The sequence below is a fragment of the Rhinopithecus roxellana genome, chromosome 10 (assembly GCF_007565055.1).
Source record: "Rhinopithecus roxellana isolate Shanxi Qingling chromosome 10, ASM756505v1, whole genome shotgun sequence".
Taxonomy (NCBI): domain Eukaryota; kingdom Metazoa; phylum Chordata; class Mammalia; order Primates; family Cercopithecidae; genus Rhinopithecus; species Rhinopithecus roxellana.
Genome location: NC_044558.1, coordinates 53,705,228 through 53,731,122, shown reverse-complemented (window position 1 = coordinate 53,731,122; position 25,895 = coordinate 53,705,228). Strand labels below are relative to the sequence as shown.

Here is a 25,895-nt window from a genome sequence, read left to right as displayed (position 1 = left end):
GGCGGGTGGATCACGAGGTCAGGAGTTTGAGACCAGCCTGACCAACATGGTGAAACCCCGTCTTTACTAAAAATACAAAAATTAACTGGGAGTGGTGGTGCACACCTGTAATCCCAGCTACTCAGGAGCCTGAGGCCGGAGAACTGCTTGAACCCAGGAGGTGGAGGTTGCAGTGAGCCAAAATTACACCACTGCACTCCACCCTGGGCGATAGAGCGAGACTCCGTCTCAAAAAAAAAAAAAAAAATCTCAAAACTTCTTTTCCAAGACAGATAAAAACCCCAAAGGGTGAGCAAATTTGGAACACAAGGCCTTTGCCTATCTTTTTTTTTTTTTTTTTTTTTTTTGAGACAGAGTCTCGCTGTGTCGCCCAGGCTGGAGTGCAATGGCCAGATCTCAGCTCACTGCAAGCTCCGCCTCCCGGGTTTACGCCATTCTCCTGCCTCAGCCTCCCGAGTAGCTGGGGCTACAGGCGCCCGCCACCTCGCCCGGCTAGTTTTTTGTATTTTTTAGTAGAGACGGGGTTTCACCGTGTTAGCCAGGATGGTCTCGATCTCCTGACCTCGTGATCCGCCAGTCTCGGCCTCCCAAAGTGCTGGGATTACAGGCTTGAGCCACCGCGCCCGGCCGCCTTTGCCTATCTTAACAGTTCCCTCTGAGAGCATCAAAGACATGGCTAGAACACTGTGCCTCCCTTCCCTTACCCTTCAGACTTCATGGTTTTGAGACTTCTTGGGCAAAACTCAACCAAGGCTAACAAACAAGGCTGATTTGAGAACCCCAGGGAGGGAGGATGGAGGGATGGGGATGGGCTTTGAGAAACACTGGGCAAAAAAGAATGCAACTCTCAATTGTTCATGCATGACAGTGAGCTAAAGTGCCTTGCCAATGACCCCTTCTTCTTTGAGAGTCTCCCTTTAACATTCTTTCCCAAAACCTGTGATCTGTGCCTTTCCCCCATCCCCAGGATTCCCAGCAAGGGTAGTGATCTAAGGAGGAATTTAATCTCTCACCTTTGTCCCCAGGCTTGGCAGCTCACATGGATAACAACTGTCTCCCAACATTGGCCCAGGGACCTGTCTTTCCCTAAACAAACCAACCTCTCCTCACGTCCCCCACTCTGTACTTTCACTGACTATGCGTTGGCAGATTCTGCCAAGTTCTACCTGTAACTGGCTTCATTTTCAAGTCAGATGTTTGGCTGCTGCTCTGTCCCCTGCAACAAGGAGCCATGCCAGCTGGACACACACTTCTTCCGGGGCCTCTGGCAGCCAGGACAGAGTTGAGACCACAGCTATTGAGACCCTGAGCCCTGAGTCTGTGTTGCTTAAGAAGGGCCTCCCCCAGCAATGACCTCCTCATTGCTTCTGGCCTTTCTCCTCCTGGCTCCAACCACAGTGGCTACTCCCAGAGCTGGCGGTCAGTGTCCAGCATGTGGAGGGCCCACCTTGGAACTGGAAAGCCAGCGGGAGCTGCTTCTTCATCTGGCCAAGAGAAGCATCTTGGACAAGCTACACCTCAGCCAGCGCCCAACACTGAACCGCCCTGTGTCCAGAGCTGCTTTGAGGACTGCACTGCAGCGCCTCCACGGGGTCCCACAGGGGGCACTTCCGGAGGACAACAGGGAACAGGAATGTGAAATCATCAGCTTTGCTGAGACAGGTGGGTTCCTGGTCTGTAGCTTTTCCCCAGAACTTGACCTCTCAAGGAAAGGAAAAGTTTCCTCACCAGCCTTACCTCTGACTCCTTCCCCAAAAACCATCCAACCCCTGCTTCCCACGGGCTGTAATCTCCTTATCCCAGGTGTCCCCACATCCCCCTGGGGCTCACTCTGGTAGCTCAGACCTGACCAGTAGGCAGCTGGAAAGCTGGTAAATTTCACTTCTTTTGAGACTGCCTGTCGTCATCTCCTCTGGCTCCTCTGTCTGCAGGCCCCACAAACCCACAGGCTGTGGTGTGAGCCCATCCACTTCCTGGGCCTGCACACAGCCACTGGGAGGTGAGGAATCTCTCCTTTCTCTGGCCCCAGGATCTAGCCCCTCCCTTCCCCTCTCCTCCAGATGCCTCATTTGAGTAAAAGAAGAAAAAATAAAACACCAGGACTATAATACCTCACTATATGTCGTGTTCCCATTATACCTCAGGTCACCATATCAGAGAACAGGGTCAAAATGGGACTCAGAAAAATGGATAAAGGGGCTGGGCACAGTGGCTCATGCCTGTAATCCCAGCTATTCAGAAGGCAGGAGGATCACTTGAAGCCAGGAGTTCCAGACCAGCCTGAGCAACATAGCAAGACCCTGTCTTTTTTTTTTTTTTTTTTCCCTGAGACAGAATCTTGCTCTGTTACCCAGGCTGGAGTGCAGTGGTGCGATCTCGGCTCACTGCAACCTCCACCTCCTGGGTTCAAGCAATTCTCCTTCCCCAGCCTCTCGAGTAGCTGGGATTACAGGTGCCCACCACCACACCCGGCTAATTTTTATATTTTTAGTAGAGACTGGGTTTCACCGTGTTGGCCAAACTGATCACTGATCTCAAACTCCTGACCTCGTGATCCTCCTGCCTCAGCCTCCCAAAGTGCTGGGATTACGGGAGTGAGCCACCGTGCCCGGCGACCGTGTCTCTCTCTTTTTTTTTTTTTTTTTCAGACGGAGTCTCACTGTCACCCAGGCTGGAGTGCAGTGGCGCGATCTGGGCTCACTGCAACCTCCGCCTCCTGGGTTCACGCGCCATTCTCCTGCCCCAGCCTCCCGAGTAGCTGGGACTACAGGCGCCCGCTACCACAGCCGGCTAATTTTTTGTATTTTTAGTAGAGACAGGGTTTCACTGTGTTAGCCAGGATGGTCTCGATCTCCTGACCTCGTGATCCACCCGCCTCGGCCTCCCAAAGTGCTGGAATTACAGGCTTGAGCCTCTAATTAATTTTTAATTTAATTAAAGCGAGACTCCCTTTAAAAAAAGAGAGAGAGAAAGAAAGAAAATGCAAGTTGAGCCCTTTGCAAGCTCTTTCTTAGGTCTGAAGACACTTCCCATTTCTGGCCCCTCATTCCCTCTTGTTTTTTTGTGGTTTTTTTGAAATGGAGTCTCATTCTGTTGCCCAGGCTGGAGTGCAGTGGCATAATCTCAGCTCACTGCAACCCCCACCTCCCAGGTTCAAGCCATTCTTCTGCCTCAGCCTCCCGAGTATCTGGGACTACAGGCGAACGCCACTAAACCAGGCTAATTTTTGTGTTCTTAGTAGAGACGGAGTTTCACCATGTTGGCCAGGCTGGTCTCGAACTCCTGACCCCAAGTGATCTGCTCGCCTTGGCCCCCCAAAAGTGCTAGGATTACAGGTACTGCTCCAGCCCCCGCCTGTTTCAGGACCTGGCTTTGAACCAGAGCTAGATAGCCTGGGCTCAGATTCTTGCTCAGCCATTTATTAGCTGTTTGACCTAGTGATTAATAGTTCTCTCATTTGTTAAATGGGATAGTTGACAGAATTAAAGGGCTAATACAGGTAAAGTACTTTGAATGTTAAAGTGGGAGGGAGCAGGAACTAGAGAGTAGATTTAGCGCCTGCCGATGAGGGGATTATGGTGAGCGTCCTCTCCTCTTGATAACCTTCCATGGAGGAAAGGGGCAAGGCAGCTCTCTGGAAATCTTTTTGTTTGTTTGTTTGTTTGTTTGTTTGTTTTGGGTTTTTTTTTTTTTTGAGATGGAGTCTCGCTCTGTCGCCCAGGCTGGAGTGCAGTGGCCGGATCTCAGCTCACTGCAAGCTCCGCCTCCCGGGTTCACGCTATTCTCCTGCCTCAGCCTCCGGAGTAGCTGGGACTACAGGCGCCCACCACCTCACTGGGACTACAGGCGCCCACCACCTCACCCGGCTAGTTTTTTTGTATTTTTTTAGTAGAGACGGGGTTTCACCGTGTTAGCCAGGATGGTCTCCATCTCTTGACCTCGTGATCCGCCCGTCTCGGCCTCCCAAAGTGCTGGGATTACAGGCTTGAGCCACAGCGCCCAGCCTGGAAATCTTTTATAAAGACACTAATCCTATTAATGAGGGCTCCACCCTCGTTACTTAATCACCTCCCAAAGGCTCCGCTTCCTAATACCATCACATGGGGTTTAGGATTTCAACATATGAATTTTGAGAGAACATAATATCCTGTCTCCGTGAAGCCTCTTAGCATTCAATGGTCTATCCCAAGTTTCTTTAGAGAATGGTGGCTAGATTCCAAGAGGATAATTTCAATGTGTAAATTATTCTCAAGCTTCTGCATACACCTTGCTTACTAATGTCCCATTGACAAAGCAAGTCACTGTAGCCAAGCCTAGAATCAATCACTGTGAGATGGAACTAGATGAAGGCATGAAAGCCATGAGGTACTGTTTATTGGGGACTACCAATCTGGCAGTCTACTGAAGTCTGCCCTCTGACCCCTAACAATTTATATCTCTCCCACAAGCAAAATACAATCATCCTCTCCCAGCCACCTCCATCAAACTTTCATCCCTTTATGGCATCAGGATCAGGCTTGAAGTCCAGCATCTCATCACCTGAATTAGGTGCAAATATAGGTGAGGCTCCTCTGGTACATTTCTTCAGGTGCAGGGGCCTTCAGTGATGTCCTAGCACCTGGCTTATTCTGACTTATGAAAGCTGATTGTGAACATCTTCTCCCAACTTAGGATTCAGTGATGTCACATTAGCAGCTTGAAATCAGTCATGGTGGGAGAATTTATACTAAAGAAATTGACAAAGACTACGAATCAGGGCTTTTGATTTTTTCCCCTGGAGACCAGTTATTAAACATTTACCAGCATACCACTCTCTGTGTCCTAAAAATACAAGTTCTCCACCTCCCACGCACTTAACATACAATGCTGAGACAGGGACAGGATAAACATAATAGATATTCCTGTTCAAAATGGGGTGTGGGAGAATAGGAGACACAGAGGAGTCACTGATCTGTAAAGTTTCTTATATTCAGCCAGGCAAATATCAGGTCCACTCCAAATCCAGAATTCCCTTGGTTATAGTTAGGGCCTGGTTCTGCTCCCTGGTATTTCCAGTTGTGCACCACTGCTCTCCTGGACTTCCAAATTCACCCTTGGCACTCTACCTGCTGAGATGTCTTTCCTTTTAAATAGGAAATGATCTATGTTTGCGGCTGAGTACTTCTCTCAGCCTACTTTCTGCCCAGAGTTGGGGGCCCAAAGACCTCTTTTTATTTTGAATTGTCCCTTTTAGTCCAAACTGGTGCTGCTTTCAGTATTAAACTTATCTTTTAAACTCTGTGGACCCTGTAAATAATAAATTGTAGTCTACTCAGTTACACAGAAGGCACCACATTCTATCAAGACAGACCTTTATTTAGGCCACAAGTCTGTGTCATGGGACAACACCTTTAAGATGTTTAGAAGTGCATTTGTCTAGTTGTGAGGGTTAACAGAACATTGTCTTAAATTTTAAATCTCAAAAAGATGTTAGATCTTAACAAACAGAAAGTTTTTTTGGTTTGTGTTTTAGAGATGGTCTCGCTATGTTGCCTAGGCTGGAGTATAGTGGCTATTAGCAGCCTCAATAATATTGCATTATAGCCTCAAACTCCTGGCCTCAAGGGATCCTCCTGCTTCAGCCTCCTGAGTCGCTGGGGCTACAGGTATGTGTTCCCATGACCAGCTAACAAAAGATTTTATAGCTGACCCTTTATTTGTTTTGATCTTCACTCTGAGTCCCTGTATTACTGGAAATGCCCCAGATTTGATTTTTGCTCTGAGGTAATTTCTTACTTTAAGAACCTTTTGTCAGAGAGGAAGAATGAAAAAGAATTTTTGCTATGTTTCTTTTCTTTTCTCTACATGTACAACATGAAGAAAAAGGTTTCGTTTTGTATTTTTTTCTGAAAAATTAGCAACACAGAGTAAGGGTTTTATTTTTTAATTTAGCAAGTGCTTTTAGAAATATTTTCTCTAAATTCTGTTTGAAAATTGAACAGTGCCTTTTTTTTTTTTTTTTTTGAGATGGAGTCTTGCTCTGTCGCCAGGCTGGAGTGCAGTGGTGCAGTCTCGGCTCACTGCAATGTCTGCCTCCCGGGTTCAAGCGATTCTCCTGCCTCAGCCTCCCGAGTAACTGGGACTACAGATGCACACCACCACACCCAGCTAATTTTTGTATTTTTAGTAGAGATGGGTTTTCACCATGTTAGCCAGGATGGTCTCGATCTCTTGACTTTGTGATCTGCCTACCTCGGCCTCCCAAAGTGCCGGGATTACAAGTGTTAGCCACCACACCCAGCCATAGTTCATTTTTTAGTTCATCACTCTCCCGAAATGCCTTATCTTAGGTAACTAAAATATACCAGTTGGCATTTTCAGCATTCTGCCTGGAAATACCAATGGTTAAATTCACAACTTTGTTAGATAGCTTTCCTGCCTTCTAAGTTACCACAGGTGATAGCCAATACACAATACAAGTTCCCCTTTTTTTCAACTTCCAATAGCAATTTCCTCACTGTTCTTCCTTTACTAACAGTTTCTTCCCTATCCTTCTAACTTCTCCCTGCCACTCATTCCCAAAGCCAGTGCAACTGACCAAGCACAGTGGCTCATGCCTGTAATCCTGGCACTTTGGGAGGCCAAGGTGGGAGGATCACTTGAGGGCAGGAGTTTGAGACCAGTCTGGTCAACATAGCAAGATGTTTCTTATTAAAAAAAAAAAAAAAAAAAAAAAAAAAAGCCGGGTGCTGTGGCTTATGCCTCTAATCCCAGCACTTTGGGAGGCTGAGGCAGGCAGATCACCTGAGGTCAGGAGTTCGAGACCAGCCTGACCAACATGGAAAAACCCCATCTGTACTAAAAATACAAAAATAGCTGGACGTGCAGGGTGCGGTGGCTCACGCCTGTAATCCTTGACCACTTTGGGAGGCCAAGGCGGGTGGATCACCTGAGGTCAGGAGTTCAAAATCAGCCTGACCAACATGGAGAAACCCGTCTCTACTAAAAATACAAAAAATTAGCCAGGTGTGGTGGTGCATGTCTGTAATCCCAGCTACTCGGGAGGCTCAGGCAGGAGAATCGCTTGAACCCAGGAGGTAGAGGTTGCAGTGAGCCAAGTTCGTGCCATTGCACTCCAGCCTGGGCAATAAGAGTGAAACTTGGTCTCCAAAACATAGAGGCTTAAAACAACATATTCATTATTTCTCATGATTCTTTTTTTTTTTTTTTTTTTTGAGATGGAGTCTCACTCTGTTGCCCAGGCTGGGGTGCAGTGGTGCAATCTTGGTCATTGCAACCTCCGTCTCCAGGGTTCAAAAGATTCTCTTCCCTCAGCCTCCCGAGTAGTTGGGATTATTGGTGCCCACCACCATGCCTGGCTTTTTTTGTATTTTTGGTAGAGACAGGGTTTCACCATGTTGGACAGGCTGGTCTTGAACTACTGACTTCAAGTGATCCACCCACCTCAGCCTCCCAAAGCTTATAATCCTGGGATTACAAGCATGAGCCACTGCCCCCAGCCACTCTCATGATTTTGTGGCTTGACTGTGCTTATCTGGACAGTTCTTCTGCTCCATGTGGTGTAGCTAAGGTCTCCCATGCAACTGCATTCAGCTGGGGACTTGGATGGGACTGGAACATGTAAGATGGTCTGTAATCCTCCACAGTCTCTCTCCACATGACTTCTCATAATTTAGTAGTCTAGCTCAACTTCCTTTAAATCACTGTAGCTGGCTTCCAAGAGTGGAATGCCTCAATATGTAAGTGCTCAACAAACACCATGCTTGCTAATGTCTCAGTGCCCAAATCATGTCACATGGCTAAGCCCAGAATTAATATGGAAAGGGACTGCACAAAGCCGTGAATATTGGGAGGTGTTGACCATTGGGGCCAACCATGTAATAGTCTACTACAGCCCCTGTTGGTCTTGTGTTTGCCTGCCATAACTGGAGTGACTTAAAAGGTACTAACTGCGGGGTGCTTTGTGACCTAGCAAGAAAAAGATTCGTTGGGCCAGTCAGACTCTATTAGGATTTTGGAATTGGGACACTGGAAGATCTGCTCACTTAGGAGGAGCTGAGCAAAAGGGCCTGTAGACTTGGGACCTGGGCCACAATTTTGGGACCTGAGAAAGCTGACAAGGAGGCAGAAGTAGTAGACCCACAGAGAGAGAGTGGAACTGACTTATCTAGAGAGAGAGAGAATGAGAGATGAGAGAGATCTTGTTGGCTCTGAGAGCTGTCAAGAACAGTGTTATTCCTGCTGGGCACGGTGGCTCACACCTGTAATTCCAGTACTTTGGGAGGCTGAGACGGGCGGATCACCTAAGGTCAGGAGTTCAAGACCAGCCTGGCCAACATGGGGAAACCCTGTCTCTACTAAAGATACAAAAAATTAGCTGGGCGTGGTGGCAGTTGCCTCTAATCCCAGCTACTTGGGAGGCTGAGGCAGGAGAATCGCTTGAACCCAGGAGGTGGAATTTGCAGTGAGCCAAGATTGCGCCACTGCACTCCAACCCAGGCAACAAGAGTGAGACTCCATCTCAAAAAATAAAAAGAACCTTATTCCTGACTTTCTAATTTACATGAAGCCTAGTTGAACTTCATATCCTGCCTTTTTGAGCTCATGAGAGTATCAGTTGACTTCCCATAATAAAGCACTGTTTTTGTTTTTTTTTTGAGACAGAGTCTTGCTCTGTTGCCATGCTGGAGTGCAGTGGTGCAACCTTGGCTCACTGCAACCTCCGCCACCCTGGTTCAAGTGATTCTCCTGCCTCAGCCTCCCGAGTAGCTGGGACTACAGGGGCATGCCACCATGCCTAGCTAATTTTTTTTTTCTTTTTTTGAGACAGAGTTTCACTCTTGTCCAGGATGGAGTGCAATGGCGCGATCTCAGTTCACTGCAGCCTCCACCTCCGGGTTCAAGCAATTCTCCTGCCTCAGCCTCCCGAGTAGCTGGGATTACAGGCATGTGCCACCACACCCAGTCAATTTTGTATTTTTTTTTTTTTTTTTTTTTTTTTTTTTTTTTTTTTTTTTTTTTTTTTGAGACGGAGTCTCGCTCTGTCACCCAGGCTGGAGTGCAGTGGCCGGATCTCAGCTCACTGCAAGCTCCGCCTCCCGGGTTCACGCCATTCTCCTGCCTCAGCCTCCCCAGTAGCTGGGACTACAGGCGCCCACCACCTCGCCCGGCTAGTTTTTTGTACTTTTTAGTAGAGACGGGGTTTCACCGTGTTAGCCAGGATGGTCTCGATCTCCTGACCTTGTGATCCGCCCACCTCGGCCTCCCAAAGTGCTGGGATTACAGGCTTGAGCCACCGCGCCCGGCCAATTTTGTATTTTTAGTAGAGATGGGGTTAGTCAGGCTTATCTGGAACTCCTGACCTCAGATGATCCGCCTGCCTCGGCCTCCCAAAGTGCTGGGATTACAGGCATGAGCCACCACACCTGGCCTCATAAAGCATTTTTTACTTTAAAAAAAAAAAAAAAAGTAGCTAAGGCCAAATTACAATGAGTATTTAACTGCTTCCTAAAAGAGTTAGGACTTTATTAACTAATAAAGTTTTTGAGACCATGAATTTTATGATCCATCCGTGTTTTGGGAAAAGAATTCTGATGTTAACATAAAAGAATTAAAGAAATGAAAGACCATTCAACAAGTATTCTGTTTGTTTGTTTGTTTTTGAGACAGAGTCTGGCTCTGTCACCTTGGCTGGAGTGCAGTGGCGTGATCTCTGCTCACTGCAACCTTTGCCTCCCGAGTTCAAGCAATTCTCCTGCCTCAGCCTCCTGAGTAGCTGGGACTTCAGATGCATGCCACCACACTCAGCTACTTTTTGTATGTTTAGTAGAAACGGAGTTTCACCATGTTGGCCAGGCTGATCTCAAATTCATGACCTCATGACCTCAGGTGATCCACCCATCTCGGCCTCCCAAAGTGCAGGGATTACAGGTGTGAGCCACCACACCTGGTCTCAAGTGTTTATTGAGTGCTTACTAAATACCAAGTACTAGGGATACAATGGTGAACCATACAGGCACAACTGCTGTTTTCATGGAGCTTACATTCTAGCTGCAGGGAAGAAGGAGGGGTAGGAGAAATTCTTAGTAAACAAATGCACGAAGAACCACACCAGACCAGGCTTGGTGGCTCACACCTGTAATCCCAGCACTTTGGGAGGCTGAGGCAGGAGGATCACGAGGTCAGGAGTTTGGGAGCAGGCCTGGCCAACATGGCAAAATCCTGTCTTTACTAAAAATACAAAAATTAGCAGGGCGTGGTGGTGCATGCCTGTAATCACAGCTACTCGGGAGGCTGAGGCAGGAGAATTGCTTGAACCAAAGAGGTGGAGGTTGCAGTGAGCCAAGATCACGCCACTGCAATCTAGCTTGGGTGACAGAGCAAGACTCTGTCTCAGAAAAAGAAAGAAGAACCACACTGATTACAGAGCGTGATAATGGCTATACAAACAATTAAGCAGGATGATGTATTAGAGAGATGCAGGTAGAATTGAAGGCTACTTTTATTTTATTTTATTACGTTTTATTTTATTTTATTTTATTTTATTTTATTTTATTTTATTTTATTTTATTTTATTTTATTTTATTTTATTTTTGAGACAGTCTCGCTCTGTTGCCCAGGCTAGAATGCAGTGGGATGATCTTGGCTCACTGCAGTTTTGACCTCCTGGGTTCAAGTGATTCTCCCGAGTAGCTGGGATTACAGATGTGTTGCTCCATGCCCAGCTATTATTTATTTATTTATATATTTTTTACTTATTGTAGAGACAGGGTCTCCCTATGTTGCCCAGTTGGTCTCAAACTCCTGGCCTCAAGCAATCCTCCCACCTTGACCTCCCACAGTGCTATGATTAGAGGCATGTGCCACCACGCCTGCCTGAAGGCTGCTTTAGATAGATTAGGAAGGAAGCCTGAAGCCTTTCTGAGGAGGAGACATCTGAGCTGAATGCCAAAAAGAAATCAGTCATTCAAAGATCTTGGAAAGATATTCCAGGGAAAGGGACTAGCAAGTGTAAAGGCTATGAGATGGCTTTATGTTTGGTGAATTTGAGGAACAGAAAAAGGCCAGTATAGGCAGAGTATAGTAGTTAAGTGTCAAACAAGTTTTCTATTTCAAGGAGTTTAGATTTTATCCAAAGAGCAAGGGGAAGACTTCGAAGTGTTTTAAGCTGAGAAGATAAAACTAATCAGATTTATAAGAAGATCACTGGCTGATATTTGGAGAATGGTTTGGAGGGCAAGAGTGAATCACTTGAGTGAATGAAGGCTATATGCCACCACACTCAGCTACTTTATGTATGTTTTGTATGTTTGTATGTTTTGTATGTTTTCTTTTAGTTAAAGAAAAAGATGGTTGTGAGTTGGACTAATGTGTAGTAGAGGAGGTGGGGAGAAGTGAAATTGTATTATGAATTAGAAGTAGAGTTGATAAAACTTTCAGATAATTTCAAAGTAGGGGATAAACACAATCAAGATTTTGCCTTAAGCAATGCATTTACAGAGGAGAAGTTTGGAGAAGGAACAGGTTTGGGTTGAAGGGATACATTTAGACTTTCTTGTACAGGATTGAGGTTGGGCCCATTGACTCATGCCTGTGATCTCAGGCTGAGGTGAGAGGATCACTTAAGGCCAGGAGTTCAAGACCAACTTGGGTAGCATAGTGAGAATTGCCCCCATCTCCAAGTAAATTTTTTTTTTTTTTTTTGGAGACAGAATCTCGCTCTGTCATCCAGGCTAGAGTGCAATGGCACGATCTCATCTCACTGCAACTTCCGTCTACCAGGTTTAAGCGATTCTCCTGCCTCAGCCTTCCAAGTAGCTGGGATTATAGATGCCTGCACCATGCCTGGCTAATTTTTTTTTTTTTTTTTTTTTTTTTTTTTTTTTTTTTTTTTTGAGACGGAGTCTTGCTCTGCCTCCCAGGCTGGAGTGCAGTGGCCGGCTCTCAGCTCACTGCAAGCTCCGCCTCCCGGGTTCATGCCATTCTCCTGTCTCAGCCTCCCGAGTAGCTGGGACTACAGGCGCCCGCCTCGTCGCCCGGCTAGTTTTTTGTATTTTTTAGTAGAGACGGGGTTTCACCGTATTAGCCAGGATGGTCTCGATCTCCTGACCTCGTGATCCGCCCGTCTCGGCCTCCCAAAGTGCTGGGATTACAGGCTTGAGCCACCGCGCCCGGCACCTGGCTAATTTTTTGTGGGTTTTTTTTTTTTTTTTGAGACAGAGTCTCGCTCTGTTGCCCAGGGTGGAGTGCAGCAGCGCAATGTCACCTCACTATAACCTCCGCCTCTTGGGTTCAAGCGATTCTCCTGCCTCAGCCTCCCGAGTAGCTGGGAATCCCGGCTGATTTTTTGTATTTTTAGTAGAGACAGGGTTTCACCATGTTGGCCAGGCTGGTATCGAACTCCTGACCTCAACTGATCCTCCTGCGTCAGCCTCCCAAACTGCTGGGATTACAGGCATGAGCCACCGCATCCGGCCTAATTTTTTGTATTTTTAGTAGAGACAGGGTTTTGCCACGTTGGTCAGGCTGGTCTTAAACTCCTGACCTCAGGTGATCCACCCACCTTGGCCTCCCAAAGTGCTGGGATTACAGGCGTGAGCCACCACACCTGGCCTAAAAAATTTTTTTAATTACAAAAAAGAAGAGATTGAAATATTATTGGATGTCCAAGTCAAGTATCAGATAGGCACTTGGACATACAAGGCTGGGGTTCAGGGAGAGGTCAGGACCAGAGATATACATTTGGAAGTGATCTGCATATAGGTGGAATTGAAAGCCATGGAATGGATGATCATTCTGGGAGAGGGTATAGATAGAGAAGAGGAGGGAGCTTAGGACTTGATTGATTGATTGATTGATTGATTTAAGACAGGGTCTCACTTTGTTACCCAGCCTGGAGTGCAGTGGTGCGTTAATGTCTCACTATAGCTTTGATCTCCCAGGGTCAAGCAATCCTTCCACCTTAGCCCTCCCTAGTAGCTGGGACTACAGGTGTACACTACCACACCTGGGTAATTTTGTATTTTTTGTAGAGACAGAGTTTTGCCAAGTTGCCCAGGCTGATCTCACTGGTCTCAAACTCCTGGACTCAAGCAATCCATCCACCTCAGTCTCCCAAAGTTCTGGAATTACAGGTGTAAGCCACCACACCTGGCCTGACTTCCAACATTTAAAGGTTAGGCCAACAAAGAGGAGCTGTCAATAGAGGAGAAAAAGATAGAGTGGCCAGTGTTATAAAAGCCAGGAGAAGAAAATATGTAAGAAGGAGGGAGTGGTTAACTGTGTCAAACACTACTTAAAGGCCAAGTCAGATGAATATAAATGGATAGATTTGCTGTGTGGAAGGTGTTGGTGATCTTGACATGTGCAATTTCTGTAGAGTGGAGGGAATAGAAACCCAACTAAGATGTTCCAGTAAGGAAGGTGAGGGATGATAAGAGGCAACCGGGCAGTAGTAATAGGGATATAAAGAAATGTGCAGACATTAGAACAATTCTGGTGAGACAAGGTATATGGGGAGTGAAGAAAGTAATCATAGAGTTGTTTTTTTTTTGTTTTACTCAAGATGGAGTGCAATGGTGTGATCTCGGCTCACTGCAACCACTGCCTCCCAGGTTCAAGCGATTCTCCTGCCTCAGCCTCCCAAGTAGCTGGTATTACAGGCGCCCACCACCATGCTTGGCTAATTTTTGTATTTTTAGTAGAAATGGGGTTTCACCATCTTGGCCAGGCTTGTCTCAAACTGCTGACCTCAAGTGATCCAACTGCCTCAGCCTCCCAAAGTGCTGGGATTACAGACGTGAGCCACCCACCGTGCCTGACTGATCACAGAGTTTTTACAGGTGATAAGGAGGGTAGTGGCACCACCAAGAATGGAAAGGGGGTATATAGGAAGGAAAATAATGATTTTTCAGGTTGAGAAAAATTGATTAAAAATATATGTATACATATTGGCCAGGCGCAGTGGCTCACGCCTGTAATCCCAGCACTTTGGGAGGCTGAGGTGGGCGAATCACCTAAGGTCAGGAGTTCAAGACCAGCCTGACCAACATGAAGAAACCCTGTCTCTACTAAAAATACAAAATTAGCTGGTGCAGCTTCTCGGGATGCTGAGGCAGGAGAATCGCTTGAACCCGAGAGGCGGAGGTTGCAGTGAGCTGAGATTGCGCCATTGCGCTCCAGCCTGGGTAACAAGAACAAAACTCCACCTAAAAAAAAAAAAAAAAAAAAAAAGGCCAGGCACAGTGGCTCATGCCTGTAATCCTAGCACTTTGGGAGGCCGAGGCAGGTGGATCACAAGGTCAGGAGATCAAGACCACCCTGGCTAACATGGTGAAACCCCATCTCTACTAAAAATACAAAAAATTAGGCGGGCATGCTGGAGGGTGCCTGTAGTCCCAGCTACTCAGGAGGCTGAGGCAGGAAAATGGTGTGAACCCAGGAGGCGGAGCTTGCAGTGAGCCGAGATCATGCCACTGCACTCTAGCCTGGGCGACAGAGCGAGACTCTGTCTCAAAAAAAAAAAAAATGGCCGGGCGCGGTGGCTCAAGCCTGTAATCCCAGCACTTTGGGAGGCCGAGACGGGCGGATCACGAGGTCAGGAGATCGAGACCATCCCGGCTAACACGGTGAAACCCCGTCTCTACTAAAAAAATACAAAAAACTAGCCGGGCGAGGTGGCGGGCGTCTGTAGTCTCAGCTACTCGGGAGGCTGAGGCAGGAGAATGGCGTAAACCCGGGAGGCGGAGTTTGCAGTGAGCTGAGATCTGGCCACTGCACTCCAGCCTGGGTGACAGAGCGAGACTCCTTCTCAAAAAAAAAAAAAAAAAAAAAAAAAAAAATATATATATATATATATATATAAATAAAATATGTGTGCTTGTGTTTGTATATATGTATGCACACACATATACATATACACACATACATACATATATACATACACACACACATATTTATTTATTTATTTATTTATTTATTTATTTATTTATTTATTTTTGAGACAGAGTCTTGCTCTGCCGCCCAGGCTGGAGTGCAGTGGCCGGCTCTCAGCTCACTGCAAGCTCCGCCTCCCGGGTTCACACCATTCTCCTGTCTCAGCCTCCCGAGTAGCTGGGACTACAGGCGCCCGCCTCGTCGCCCGGCTAGTTTTTTGTATTTTTTAGTAGAGACGGGGTTTCACCGTATTAGCCAGGATGGTCTCGATCTCCTGACCTCGTGATCCGCCCGTCTCGGCCTCCCAAAGTGCTGGGATTACAGGCTTGAGCCACCGCGCCCGGCCTACACATATATATTTATAAGATGGGGTCTTGCCATGTTGCCCGGGCTGGTCTTGAACTCCTCAGCTCATGGAATCCTCCCACCTCGGTCTCCCAAGTAGCTGGGATTACAGGCATGCACTACTACACCTAGATCTAGGACCAGTTGATTTTAAATGTGCTGCCAGGACATTCATGTGACATGAGTAAGTAGTTAGAAATCTAGGCCTTGAAGCTTGGTGATTTCCAAATCTATATGTCCAGTCCAAATATGCAAAATGGTCTGGTCTGGGCATACAGTTTTGGGAATCACCAACATAAAAATTGTGTTGCTTGGCTGGGCGTGGTGGCTCACGCCTGTAATCCCAGCACTTTGGGAGGCCAAGGCGGGTGGATCATGAGGTCAGGAGTTCAAGACCAGCCTGAGATCACACCACTGCACTCCAGCCTAGGTGACAGAGTGAGACTCCATCTAAAAAAAAAAAAAAAAAAAAAAAAAAAAAAAATTGTGTTGCTTGACCATGAGTCTAATTAAGAGCTACCTTAATGTAGACTAGAAGGAAATGGAAGTCCAAGACAGACCTTGGAAAACTCTGATATTGAAGGGATGGTCAGAGAAAGAAAAGCCAGCAAAGAAAACAAGGGAAGAATTATAACAGAGTTGTGTCATGGAAGCCAAGAGAGAAAAGATTTTCAGGAAGGAAAGGATTGTCAACAGTGCTGTCTTAGTCCATTTTGTGCTGGTATAACAGAATACCACAGACTAGGTCATTTATAATGAGCAGAAATGTATTAACTCATCGTTCTGGTGGCTGGGAAGTCCAAGATCAAGGGGCTGGCATCTGGTGAGGGCCTTCTTGCTTCTTGCTGTGTTATTCCATGGCAGAAGGGCAAAGAGAGGGTGGGGCTGAGGAGAATTAAACTTATCCTTTTATAAGGAACCCATTCCCAAGATAAGGGCATTAATCCATTCATGAAGGTGGTGTTCCCATGACCCAAACACCTCCCATTAGGCCCCACTTCCCAACACCACTGCATTGGGGATCCAGTTTCCAGCACACAAACTTTGGAGGACATGTTTAAACTGTAGCAAATGCCAAGTGCTATAGACAGCTCAAGAATGCTGAGTATAGAGAAATAGTTGGTAGAAGTGACACTCAGAAGGCCGCAATGACTGGCGCTTCTTATATCCACAGGCCTCTCCACCATCAACCAGACTCGTCTTGATTTTCGCTTCTCCTCTGATAAAACTGCTGGTGACAGGGAGGTCCAGCAGGCCAGTCTCATGTTCTTTGTGCAGCTCTCTTCCAATACCACTTGGACCTTGAAAGTGAGGGTCCTTGTGCTGGGTCCACATAATACCAACCTCACCTTGGCTACTCAGTACCTGCTAGAGGTGGATGCCAGTGGCTGGCATCAGCTCCTCCTGGGGCCTGAAGCTCAAGCTGCCTACAGCCAGGGGCACCTGACCCTGGAGCTGGTACCTGAAGGCCAGGTAGCCCAGAGCTCAGTCATCCTGGGTGGAGCTGCCCATAGGCCTTTTGTGGCAGCCCGGGTGAGAGTTGGGGGCAAACACCGGATTCACCGACGAGGCATCGACTGCCAAGAAGGGTCCAGGATGTGCTGTCGACAAGAGTTTTTTGTTCACTTCCGTGAGATTGGCTGGCACGACTGGATCATCCAGCCTGAGGGCTATGCCATGAACTTCTGCATAGGGCAGTGCCCACTACATGTAGCCGGCATGCCTGGTATTGCGGCCTCCTTTCACACTGCAGTGCTGAATCTTCTCAAGGCCAACACAGCTGCAGGCACCACTGGAGGGGGCTCATGCTGTGTACCCACAGCCCGGCGCCCCCTGTCTCTGCTCTACTATGACAGGGACAGCAACATTGTCAAGACTGACATACCTGACATGGTAGTAGAGGCCTGTGGGTGCAGTTAGTCTATGTGTGGTATGGGCAGCCCAAGGGGGTGTGGAAAAACACTCCCCCACAGAAGTGCACTTCCTTGAAAGGAGGGAATGACCTCATTCTCTGTCCAGAATGTGGACTGACTTGAAGAAACCTTCATCTAAAAAGAGTCACTGTACCATCTTCCCGACCACTACTCTCTTTCCTAGGGCATGGTTCATCCCGCTAGCCCCACGTGCTTAACCCTGACTCCAGGGACTCAGACCCATCTCCAACAATGAGCAAGGCCATCTGGTTCCCAGGCAAAGACACCCTTATCTCACCTTTAATTGACCCCATAACCCACTATGCTTTCCTGTCCTTTCTACTCGATGGTCCCCACTCCAAGATGAGTTGACACTGCCCCTTTCCCCGATTTTTGTGGATCTCCAGAGAGCCCCTTCTTCGGATTCACCAAAGTTTAGATCACTGCTGCCCAAAATAGAGGCTTATGTACCCTCCTCTTTGTTGTGAGCCCCTTTCCTTCTTTCTTGTCCTTCTCTGCCTTTCTCTGTGCCCTTAAGGGCTGACTTGCCTGAGCTCTATCACCTGAGCTCCCCTGCCCTCTGGCTTCCTGCTGAAGTCAGGGCACTTATCCCTGCTCCCTCTCTGCATAGGTACCATGGTTCTGTGTAACTGTGGCTATTCTGTGTCCCTACACTAGTAGCCTGGCTACCCGCTTCCATGGCCCCAACTCTGCCTACATTCTGCTATCACTGTTTCAACACTAGGGGGTCCTAAAGGCTTTCTATCTTGCTAGTCCCTGGGGCCTCAACATCTCTTACTGGTTCCCTTAACTCTGCCTATACCTCTGTAAATAATTCCCTCACTAAGTTCTCTCTTTTTTTTTTTTTTTATTATACTTTAAGTTCTAGGGTACATGTGCATAACGTGCAGGTTTGTTACATATGTATACTTGTGCCATGTTGGTGTGCTGCACCCATCAACTCGTCAGCACCCCTCAATTCATCATTTATATCAGGTATAACTCCCAATGCAATCCCTCCCCCCTCCCCCCAATTCCCTCACTAAGTTCTCTTGACGAAGCAAAACCAGACAGCTGAATGGTCCTCTATCTCCTACAAGGGCCCTAACTGGCACCCCAGATCACACAGAACCTGCCTGCCTATGCTGTAGTCTGCCTACTCTGCTCTCTTTTCACATGGTCTCCTCAGGACTGAGCTATTGTATCCATCTCACACTTTATGCCTCTTCTTTCTTAGGCACCGATGCTTAGTCACCCAGTAAACTGACCAGCTGTGGGCACGCAAGTGTGGGAGGCAGAGGCACGCTCAGAGCTGCCCGTCAGGACCTCTGACTTGCCTTTCTTTCACCCGCCCCCAGTGCTCCACCCAGGAATCCTGCCTGGAAGCTGGAATAGGCAAGGGCTGCTGGAGTGGGACAGGGAGAAGAGGAAGGCCTGGAGGAGGAGAGGGTGGCATTTGCTCTGAGACTGGGTCTTTTTTAGACCTTTGCCCTTCCTCCCCCACATCTCCTCCCTTTGGCTGGACAGTCCTGAACCACAAGGTCGATATTGTCTGCAACCCAAGGCCGAGTTTGCGCAAAACCCATGTGTTCTTTGGTAAATGTGATGTCTTTGTGTTTGCTCAGCTTATAACCCCCTCCTATGAGGGTAAGAGGTCCCTGAAATAGGAACTCTGGAGGAGAAAGTCTGAAAAGGACTGCCTGGGGGACTGTAAATCTGAGCTCAAGGGCTTCCTGAGCAACCCATGGATGTTATTCCACCTTTGACTTGAAGAGACCTTCATCTAAAGAGAATCTAAGGAGGCCTTCTGGTGTCTCCCCAACACACCCCCGGCCCCCAGATCTAACCTCCTTCCCAACTACAGCTTAGTTCCCAGGGCCAAGACTGGGGTAAGGCAAAGTGAGTCATTCACCTGGAGGGGTGGCTAAATTTTAAGGGGGTGGTGAACAATTTATTAATCAAGATAGGACTTTAATGTAATTTTTTAAAAGTCAAAATTAATGCAAAAAATCCATGATGAACAAAATAGCCTCCTTTTTTTTTTTTTTTTTTTTTTTTTTTTGCAATGGAGTCTCACTTTGTCACCCAGGCTGGAGTGCAGTGGCGCAATCTCGGCTCACTGCAAGCTCCGCCTCCCGGGTTGACACCTTTCTCCTGCCTCAGCCTCCCGAGTAGCTGGGACTACAGGCGCCTGCCACCACGCCCGGCTAATTTTTTTGTGTTTTTAGTAGAGACGGGATTTCACAGCATTAGCCAGGATGGTCTCAATCTCCTGACCTCGTGATTCGCCCGTCTCGGCCTCCCACTGTGCTGGGATTACAGGTGTGAGCCACCCACTGCGCCCAAAATAGCCTACTTTTAAATAAAAACAGGATCATCATTATTCCCTTTCTGTTTTGGCTCTGCCTTTTGTAAAAAGGGGAAAGAGTGGGTCTGCCTCTTTCAAACATTTTCTCCTTGAGCTTCCTAGCTCCTACCTCTGGACTCCTTCAGGCTTTTCTGATTTGAGCAAGATAACCACTCCCGTTTTGCTTATTCTACTTCCTTACCCACCCCCAAGCCTGTCTTCTACTTCCTTACTCACCCCCAAGCCTGTCGCTATCCCCCAGCCCCCAACCAGGTTGGTGGTAGGGCAGGCAGTGAGGCAGATGGCTGGGGTATTTATAACCCAGGAGCACTTCTTGGGAAAAGTGACTAAGATGCTAAGAGCGTATTTATAGCTGAGCTCTGACGTAAGTGTCAGTGGGGAGGTAGGGCCAGGCCAGGCGCAGCAGCAAGGAGGTGGGAAGAGCTGGAAATTGGGGGCACCTGACAGTGAGGGTGGGGAGAGATGGGGTCAGTGACTCCTGCAGCCACTTCTTGTCACTTCCCCAACTGCCTACTGATACCAACAGGTAAGCCTTCTGAGGCACCACCATGGATAGATACCTCTGCTTTGCTGACCCGATGTTCCAGACCAGAAAGGGTAGAGGGCTGTCATTTACCAGCCCGACCAACAGAATGGGAGTTGGGAGCTGAGGAGAACACTGGAGAGAGCTCTTAAATGTGTCTCAGAATGTGGGGAGAAATGCAGGGTGGACGGGAGGATCTAAGTGTCTCAGTGCGCCCCCATCCCACTCCAGCCCCACCAAATAGTGCCCTGAGGTTCTAGGAAGAGCCTAGAGTGTTTGTGTGAGTGTTTGTGTGAGGAGGTCCAAAACCAAAGGTAGCAGTGATGTGGATCCTGAAGACAGTCTCTCTTCTCTGGCAGTGTGATGGGGAAAGAACAGAGGAACCAGCGTGTCCCTGTCTCTTGTGGGTGAGGCAGGGTCCCCAGAGGGAGAGGTGGAGGAGCACTGTTCATTGCTCCATTTCCCAGAGCTGCCCCTTCCCTGTCCCTGGGAAGCTCCAGCCAGCTACAAGCCAGCTGCTGTCCAGAGGCACGGCACTGCCACATGGTGGACACTGGCGGTACTGGGGCCCAGCCCTCCAAGTAGGACCCCAGTCCCCCAGATCTAATAGTCTCTCTTGACAGCCCCCATCATCTAAATAGAGGGGAGATGAACAAAGTGGGGTAAGGACGCATTTCCAAATCACACCCACTTCCCCCACAGCTTTCTGCCCGTCAAGCTTCTTGGAGAAACTGGGGCATACGGAGAAAAGCTAGCATGAGGCCCACCCTCATGAATTCAAGATGGAGGGGTCTGGGTCCCCCCATTTAAAGCCAGTGAGGACTGGGTGCAGTGGCTCATGTCTCTAATCCTAGCACCTTAGGAGGCTGAGGTGAGAGGATCGCTTGAGACCACCCTAGGCAATACAACAATACCCTGTCTCTACAAAAGAATAAAAAATAAATGAGCCTGGCGTGGTGGCACGCACCTGTAGACTTAGCTACTCTGGAGGCTGAGGTGGAAGAATCACTTAACCAGGGAGATCGAGGCTACAGTGAGCCAGGCCACCACACTCCAGCCTGGATGACAGAGTGAGACCCTGTCTCAAAAATATAAAAACTAAAATAAAAAATAAAGCCAGTGAGGAAATGTGGTCAGGAGGGCTGAGACTGGGAACCAAGACTGCTGTACTCGCCTTGCTTTGTTGTCAATAGCTCTTAAAGCTCCCATTTTCTACCCCCATTAATAGGCCTGAAGGGTGGTGCAGTGGCTCATGCCTATAACCTCAGCACTTTAGGAGGCCAAGGCAAGTGGATTGCTTGGGCCAGGAGTTCAAGACCAGCCTGGGCAACATAGCGAGACCCCATCTCTATGAAAAATTTAAAAATTATTCAGGTGTGGTGGTATGCGCCTGAAGTCCCAGCGACTAAGGAGGCTGAGGCAGAAGGATTGCCTGAGCCCAGGAGTTCAAGGCTGCAGTGAGCAATGATTGTGCCCCTGCACTCCAGCCTAGACAACAGATTGAGACCTTACCTCAATAAAATAAAGTAAAATTTAAATTTCAAAAATTTAAGAAAAAAGAGACCTGGCACTACTTCTAGGATGCCCCCAATTTAGGCAACTCTCACAGTCACTTGAAAGAGAAGTGGCAGCTGGGTATATGCCCTCCCAAGTGTCATGCCCCTTGACAGTCCTGATGGACTCTGCCCTGTGCAAGATTGCATCACCACCACCACCACCTCTCTGGGCTTCCCCAGACATCACAGGAACACATTCCCCGCCCCAACCCCCCCGCTCTGGCCCTCCTCCACATCATGCTCTAGGCCAACTGGACTCTGGGCGGCCAGCACAGGCAGGGTCAGGGGGTGACTTCTGTGCCTCGTGGCACTGCCATCTGGGCCTGAGCAAGAGGGTTCCATTCTCCGACCCACCCAACCCCTCACCCCTGTCCCAACACCAATGCTAGAAATAAAGAGACCAGAATTTTCCTTCTGGCCTAAGGGTCCCAGAGAAATACCCACTGGAGCTCACAGCTGCCTCATGGAAACTGCTGCAGCAGTGGTGAAGCTAGAAAGACTAAAGGTATGAGGGAAAATTGCCCTTCCCCGCCTGGCTCATAAGGCGTTCCCTCCCCCGAGTTCCAGACCTTGGGGACTGAGCATGTGAAATCATCCTCTTTCTTGCATCATGCGTGTCCACATTGCACCCCCCCACCCCCATACCCCTACTTCAGGCCCAGTCACCATGGCCAGATGGTGAAACCTGAGCTGGTGGGGAGGAGGACCTCCACCCCCTGCAGGGGCCTGATGGGCAGCACAGCTGGCCAATCCTGGGACTCAGAGGGTAGGTCGGCTGGCTGACCACTAGGTTTGGAAGCCCCAGGCAGCTGGCTCTAAAGAGGCCCCAGGTCAGTAGCCAGACATGAGCTGTGAGGGTCAAGCACAGCTATCCATCAGATGATCTACTTTCAGCCTTCCTGAGTCCCAGGCAATAGAAGACAGGTGGCTCTACCCTTGGCCAAGGGTGGGTGTGGCAGTGGTGTCTGCTGTCACTGTGCCTTCATTGGCCCCCAGCAATCAGACTCAACAGACGGAGCAACTGCCATCCGAGGCTCCCGAACCAGGGCCATTCACCAGGAGCATGGGGCTCCCTGATGTCCAGCTCTGGCTGGTGCTGCTGTGGACACTGGTGCGGGCACAGGGGACAGGGTCTGTGTGTCCCTCCTGTGGGGGCTCCAAACTGGCACCCCAAGCAGAACGAGCTCTGGTGCTGGAGCTAGCCAAGCAGCAAATCCTGGAGGGGTTGCACCTGACCAGTCGTCCCAGAATAACTCATCCTCCACCCCAGGCAGCGCTGACCAGAGCCCTCCGGAGACTACAGCCGGGGAGTGTGGCTCCAGGGAATGGGGAGGAGGTCATCAGCTTTGCTACTGTCACAGGTGGGTGATGGAGAGAGCAACAGGCAGAGAGCAGACAGGTAAAGGGAGGCAGAAGGGGAGCCTGGCAGGAGCACCAGAGGGAGTGGGGTGTGGCAGGAGAAGGAGGAGGTGGGGCAGGGACTGGTTGCAGAGGACACAAAGCAATCTCTACTTTTCTAAAGGTGGGTTCAAGGGAGATCAGTGGGCAGGGCTGGGGGAGTCTCAGAGGAGAGCTTCATCTCTGCTCACATTTTCTTTCCCTTCTCTGTCTTTCGGGCAGACTCCACTTCAGCCTATAGCTCCCTGCTCACCTTTCACCTGTCCACTCCTCGGTCCCATCACCTGTACCATGCCCGCCTGTGGCTGCACGTGCTCCCCACCCTTCCTGGCACTCTTTGCTTGAGGATCTTCCGATGGGGACCAAGGAGGAGGCACCAAGGGTCCCGCACCCTTCTGACTGAGCACCACATCACCAACCTGGGCTGGCATGCCTTAACTCTGCCCTCTAGTGGCTTGAGGGGTGAGAAGTCTGGTGTCCTGAAACTGCAACTAGACTGCAGACCCCTAGAAGGCAACAACAGCACAGTTACTGGACAACCAAGGCAGCTCCTGGACACAGCAGGACACCAGCAGCCCTTCCTAGAGCTTAAGATCCGAGCCAATGAACCTGGAGCAGGTCGGGCCAGGAGGAGGACCCCCACCTGTGAGCCTGCGACCCCCTTATGTTGCAGGCGAGACCATTACGTAGACTTCCAGGAACTGGGATGGCGGGACTGGATACTGCAGCCCGAGGGGTACCAGCTGAATTACTGCAGTGGGCAGTGCCCTCTCCACCTGGCTGGCAGCCCGGGCATTGCTGCCTCTTTCCATTCTGCCGTCTTCAGCCTCCTCAAAGCCAACAATCCTTGGCCTGCTAGTACCTCCTGCTGTGTCCCTACTGCCCGAAGGCCCCTTTCTCTCCTCTACCTGGATCATAATGGCAATGTGGTCAAGACGGATGTGCCAGATATGGTGGTGGAGGCCTGTGGCTGCAGCTAGCAAGAGGACCTGGGGCTTTGGAGTGAAGAGACCAAGATGAAGTTTCCCAGGCACAGGGCGTCTGCGGCTGGAGGCATCAGATTCCTGATCCACACCCCAACCCAACAACCACCTTGCAGTATGACTCACTTGACCCCTATGGGACCCAAATGGGCACTTTCTTGTCTGAGACTCTGGCTTGTTCCAGGTTGGCTGATGTGTTGGCAGATGGGTAAAGCATTTCTTCTAAAGGGGTCTACCCAGAAAGCATGATTTTCCTGCCCTAAGTCCTGTAAGATGTCAGGGACTAGGGAGGGAGGGAAGGCAGAGAAAAATTTGCCTCTCCCAAGATGAGAAAGTCCTCAAGTGAGGGGAGGAGGAAGCAGATAGATGGTCCAGCAGGCTTGAAGCAGGGTAAGCAGGCTGGCCCAGGGTAAGGCCTGTTGAAGTGCCTTAAGGGAGGGTCAAGAGGGAGATGGGCAAGGCGCTGAGGGAGGATGCTTAGAGGACCCCCAGAAACAGGAGTCAGAAAAGAGAGGTACTAAGCCTAAGAAGTTCCCTGGTTTTTCCCAGGGGACAGGACCCACTGGGAGACAAGCATTTATACTTTCTTTTTTCTTTTCTTTTTCCTTCCTTTTTTTTTTTTTTTTTTTTTTTTTTTTTTTTTTGAGACGGAGACTCGCTCTGTCATCAGGCTAGAGTGCAGTGGCACGATCTCGGCTCACTGCAACCTCCGCCTCCCAGTTTAAGTGATTCTCCTGCCTCAGCCTTCCGAGTAGCTGGGGTTACAGGTGCCCACTAATTTTTGTATTCTTAGTAGAGACGAGGTTTCAACATGTTGGCCAGGATGGTCTCGATCTCTTGACCTCGTGATCCACCCGACTTAGCCTCCCAAAGTGCTGGGATTACAGGCGTGAGCCACTGTGCCCGGCTTATACTTTCTTAATAAAAAGGAGAAAGAAAATCAACAAATGTGACTCATAAAGAAGGGTTCACGTGATGGTCCGGAGCAACAGTTCTCCAAGTGTGTTCCGTAGGCTTCTGGGAGGTCCCTCTTCAGGGGTGTCCACAAAGTCAAAACTATTTTCATAATAATACTAATATGTTATTTGCCTTTTGAATTCTCATTATCTTAAAATTGTACAGTGGAGTTTTCCAGAGGCTGTGTGACATGTGATTACATCATCTTTCTGACATCATTGTTAATGGAATGTGTGCTTGTATAGTCTTGTGTTAGTCTTTTTCAGTTTTAATTTCTAATGTAGTGAATGATTTTTTTTTTTTTTTTTTTGAGACAGAGTCTCACTCTGTTGCCCAGCTGGAGTGCAGTGGCATGATCTCGGCTCACTGCGACCTGCATCTCCCCGGTTCAAGCGATTCTCCTGCCTCAGCCTCCCGAGTAGCTGGGACTACAAGCCTGCGCCACCACGCCCAGCTATTTTTTTGTATTTTTAGTAGAGACAGGGTTTCGCCATGTTGGCCAGGCTGGTCTCGGACTCCTGAGGTAATCTGCCCGCCTTGGCCTTCCAAAGTGCTGGAATTACAGGTCTGAACCACCGTGACTGACCTAACGACTTTTAAGAGTATAGAGGAAACCAAAAAGTTTGAGACTCACTGGTCTATAGAACTGGGTGGGGAGAAGAAAGTAATGTGTTCTAAGAGAGCTCCTCTTGCTGGGCACCAGTGGTCCCAGTTACTTGGGAGGCTAAGGTGGGAAGACCGCTTAAACCCAGGAGTTCAAGGCTATGATCACACTTGTGAATAGCCTCTGCACTCCAGCCTGGGCAAATAGTGAGACCCCATCCCAAACAAAAATAAATGCATACAAACCTACATACACAAATAGTTCCTCTGGAAGAAGGAGCTTGAGGTTGGGACAGGAGCATGTGTGGGGTGCCT

The 25,895-nt window shown here is 48.7% G+C and overlaps 2 protein-coding genes across 2 annotated transcripts; both read left to right on the top strand.

Annotated features, from left to right (window-relative positions):
• Positions 1–1,147: 1,147 nt before the first annotated feature.
• INHBC (inhibin subunit beta C) lies at positions 1,148–18,004 on the top strand. Its single transcript, XM_010388967.2, has 2 exons — positions 1,148–1,662; positions 16,454–18,004. Exons 1-2 carry the CDS (start codon positions 1,350–1,352, stop codon positions 17,197–17,199), a joined length of 1,059 nt encoding a protein of 352 aa, XP_010387269.1. The 5' UTR covers positions 1,148–1,349; the 3' UTR covers positions 17,200–18,004.
• A 4,479-nt stretch (positions 18,005–22,483) lies between these two features.
• Positions 22,484–24,616, top strand: INHBE (inhibin subunit beta E). Its single transcript, XM_010388966.2, has 2 exons — positions 22,484–23,000; positions 23,260–24,616. Exons 1-2 carry the CDS (start codon positions 22,703–22,705, stop codon positions 24,015–24,017), a joined length of 1,056 nt encoding a protein of 351 aa, XP_010387268.1. The 5' UTR covers positions 22,484–22,702; the 3' UTR covers positions 24,018–24,616.
• The last annotated feature ends 1,279 nt before the right edge of the window (positions 24,617–25,895 follow it).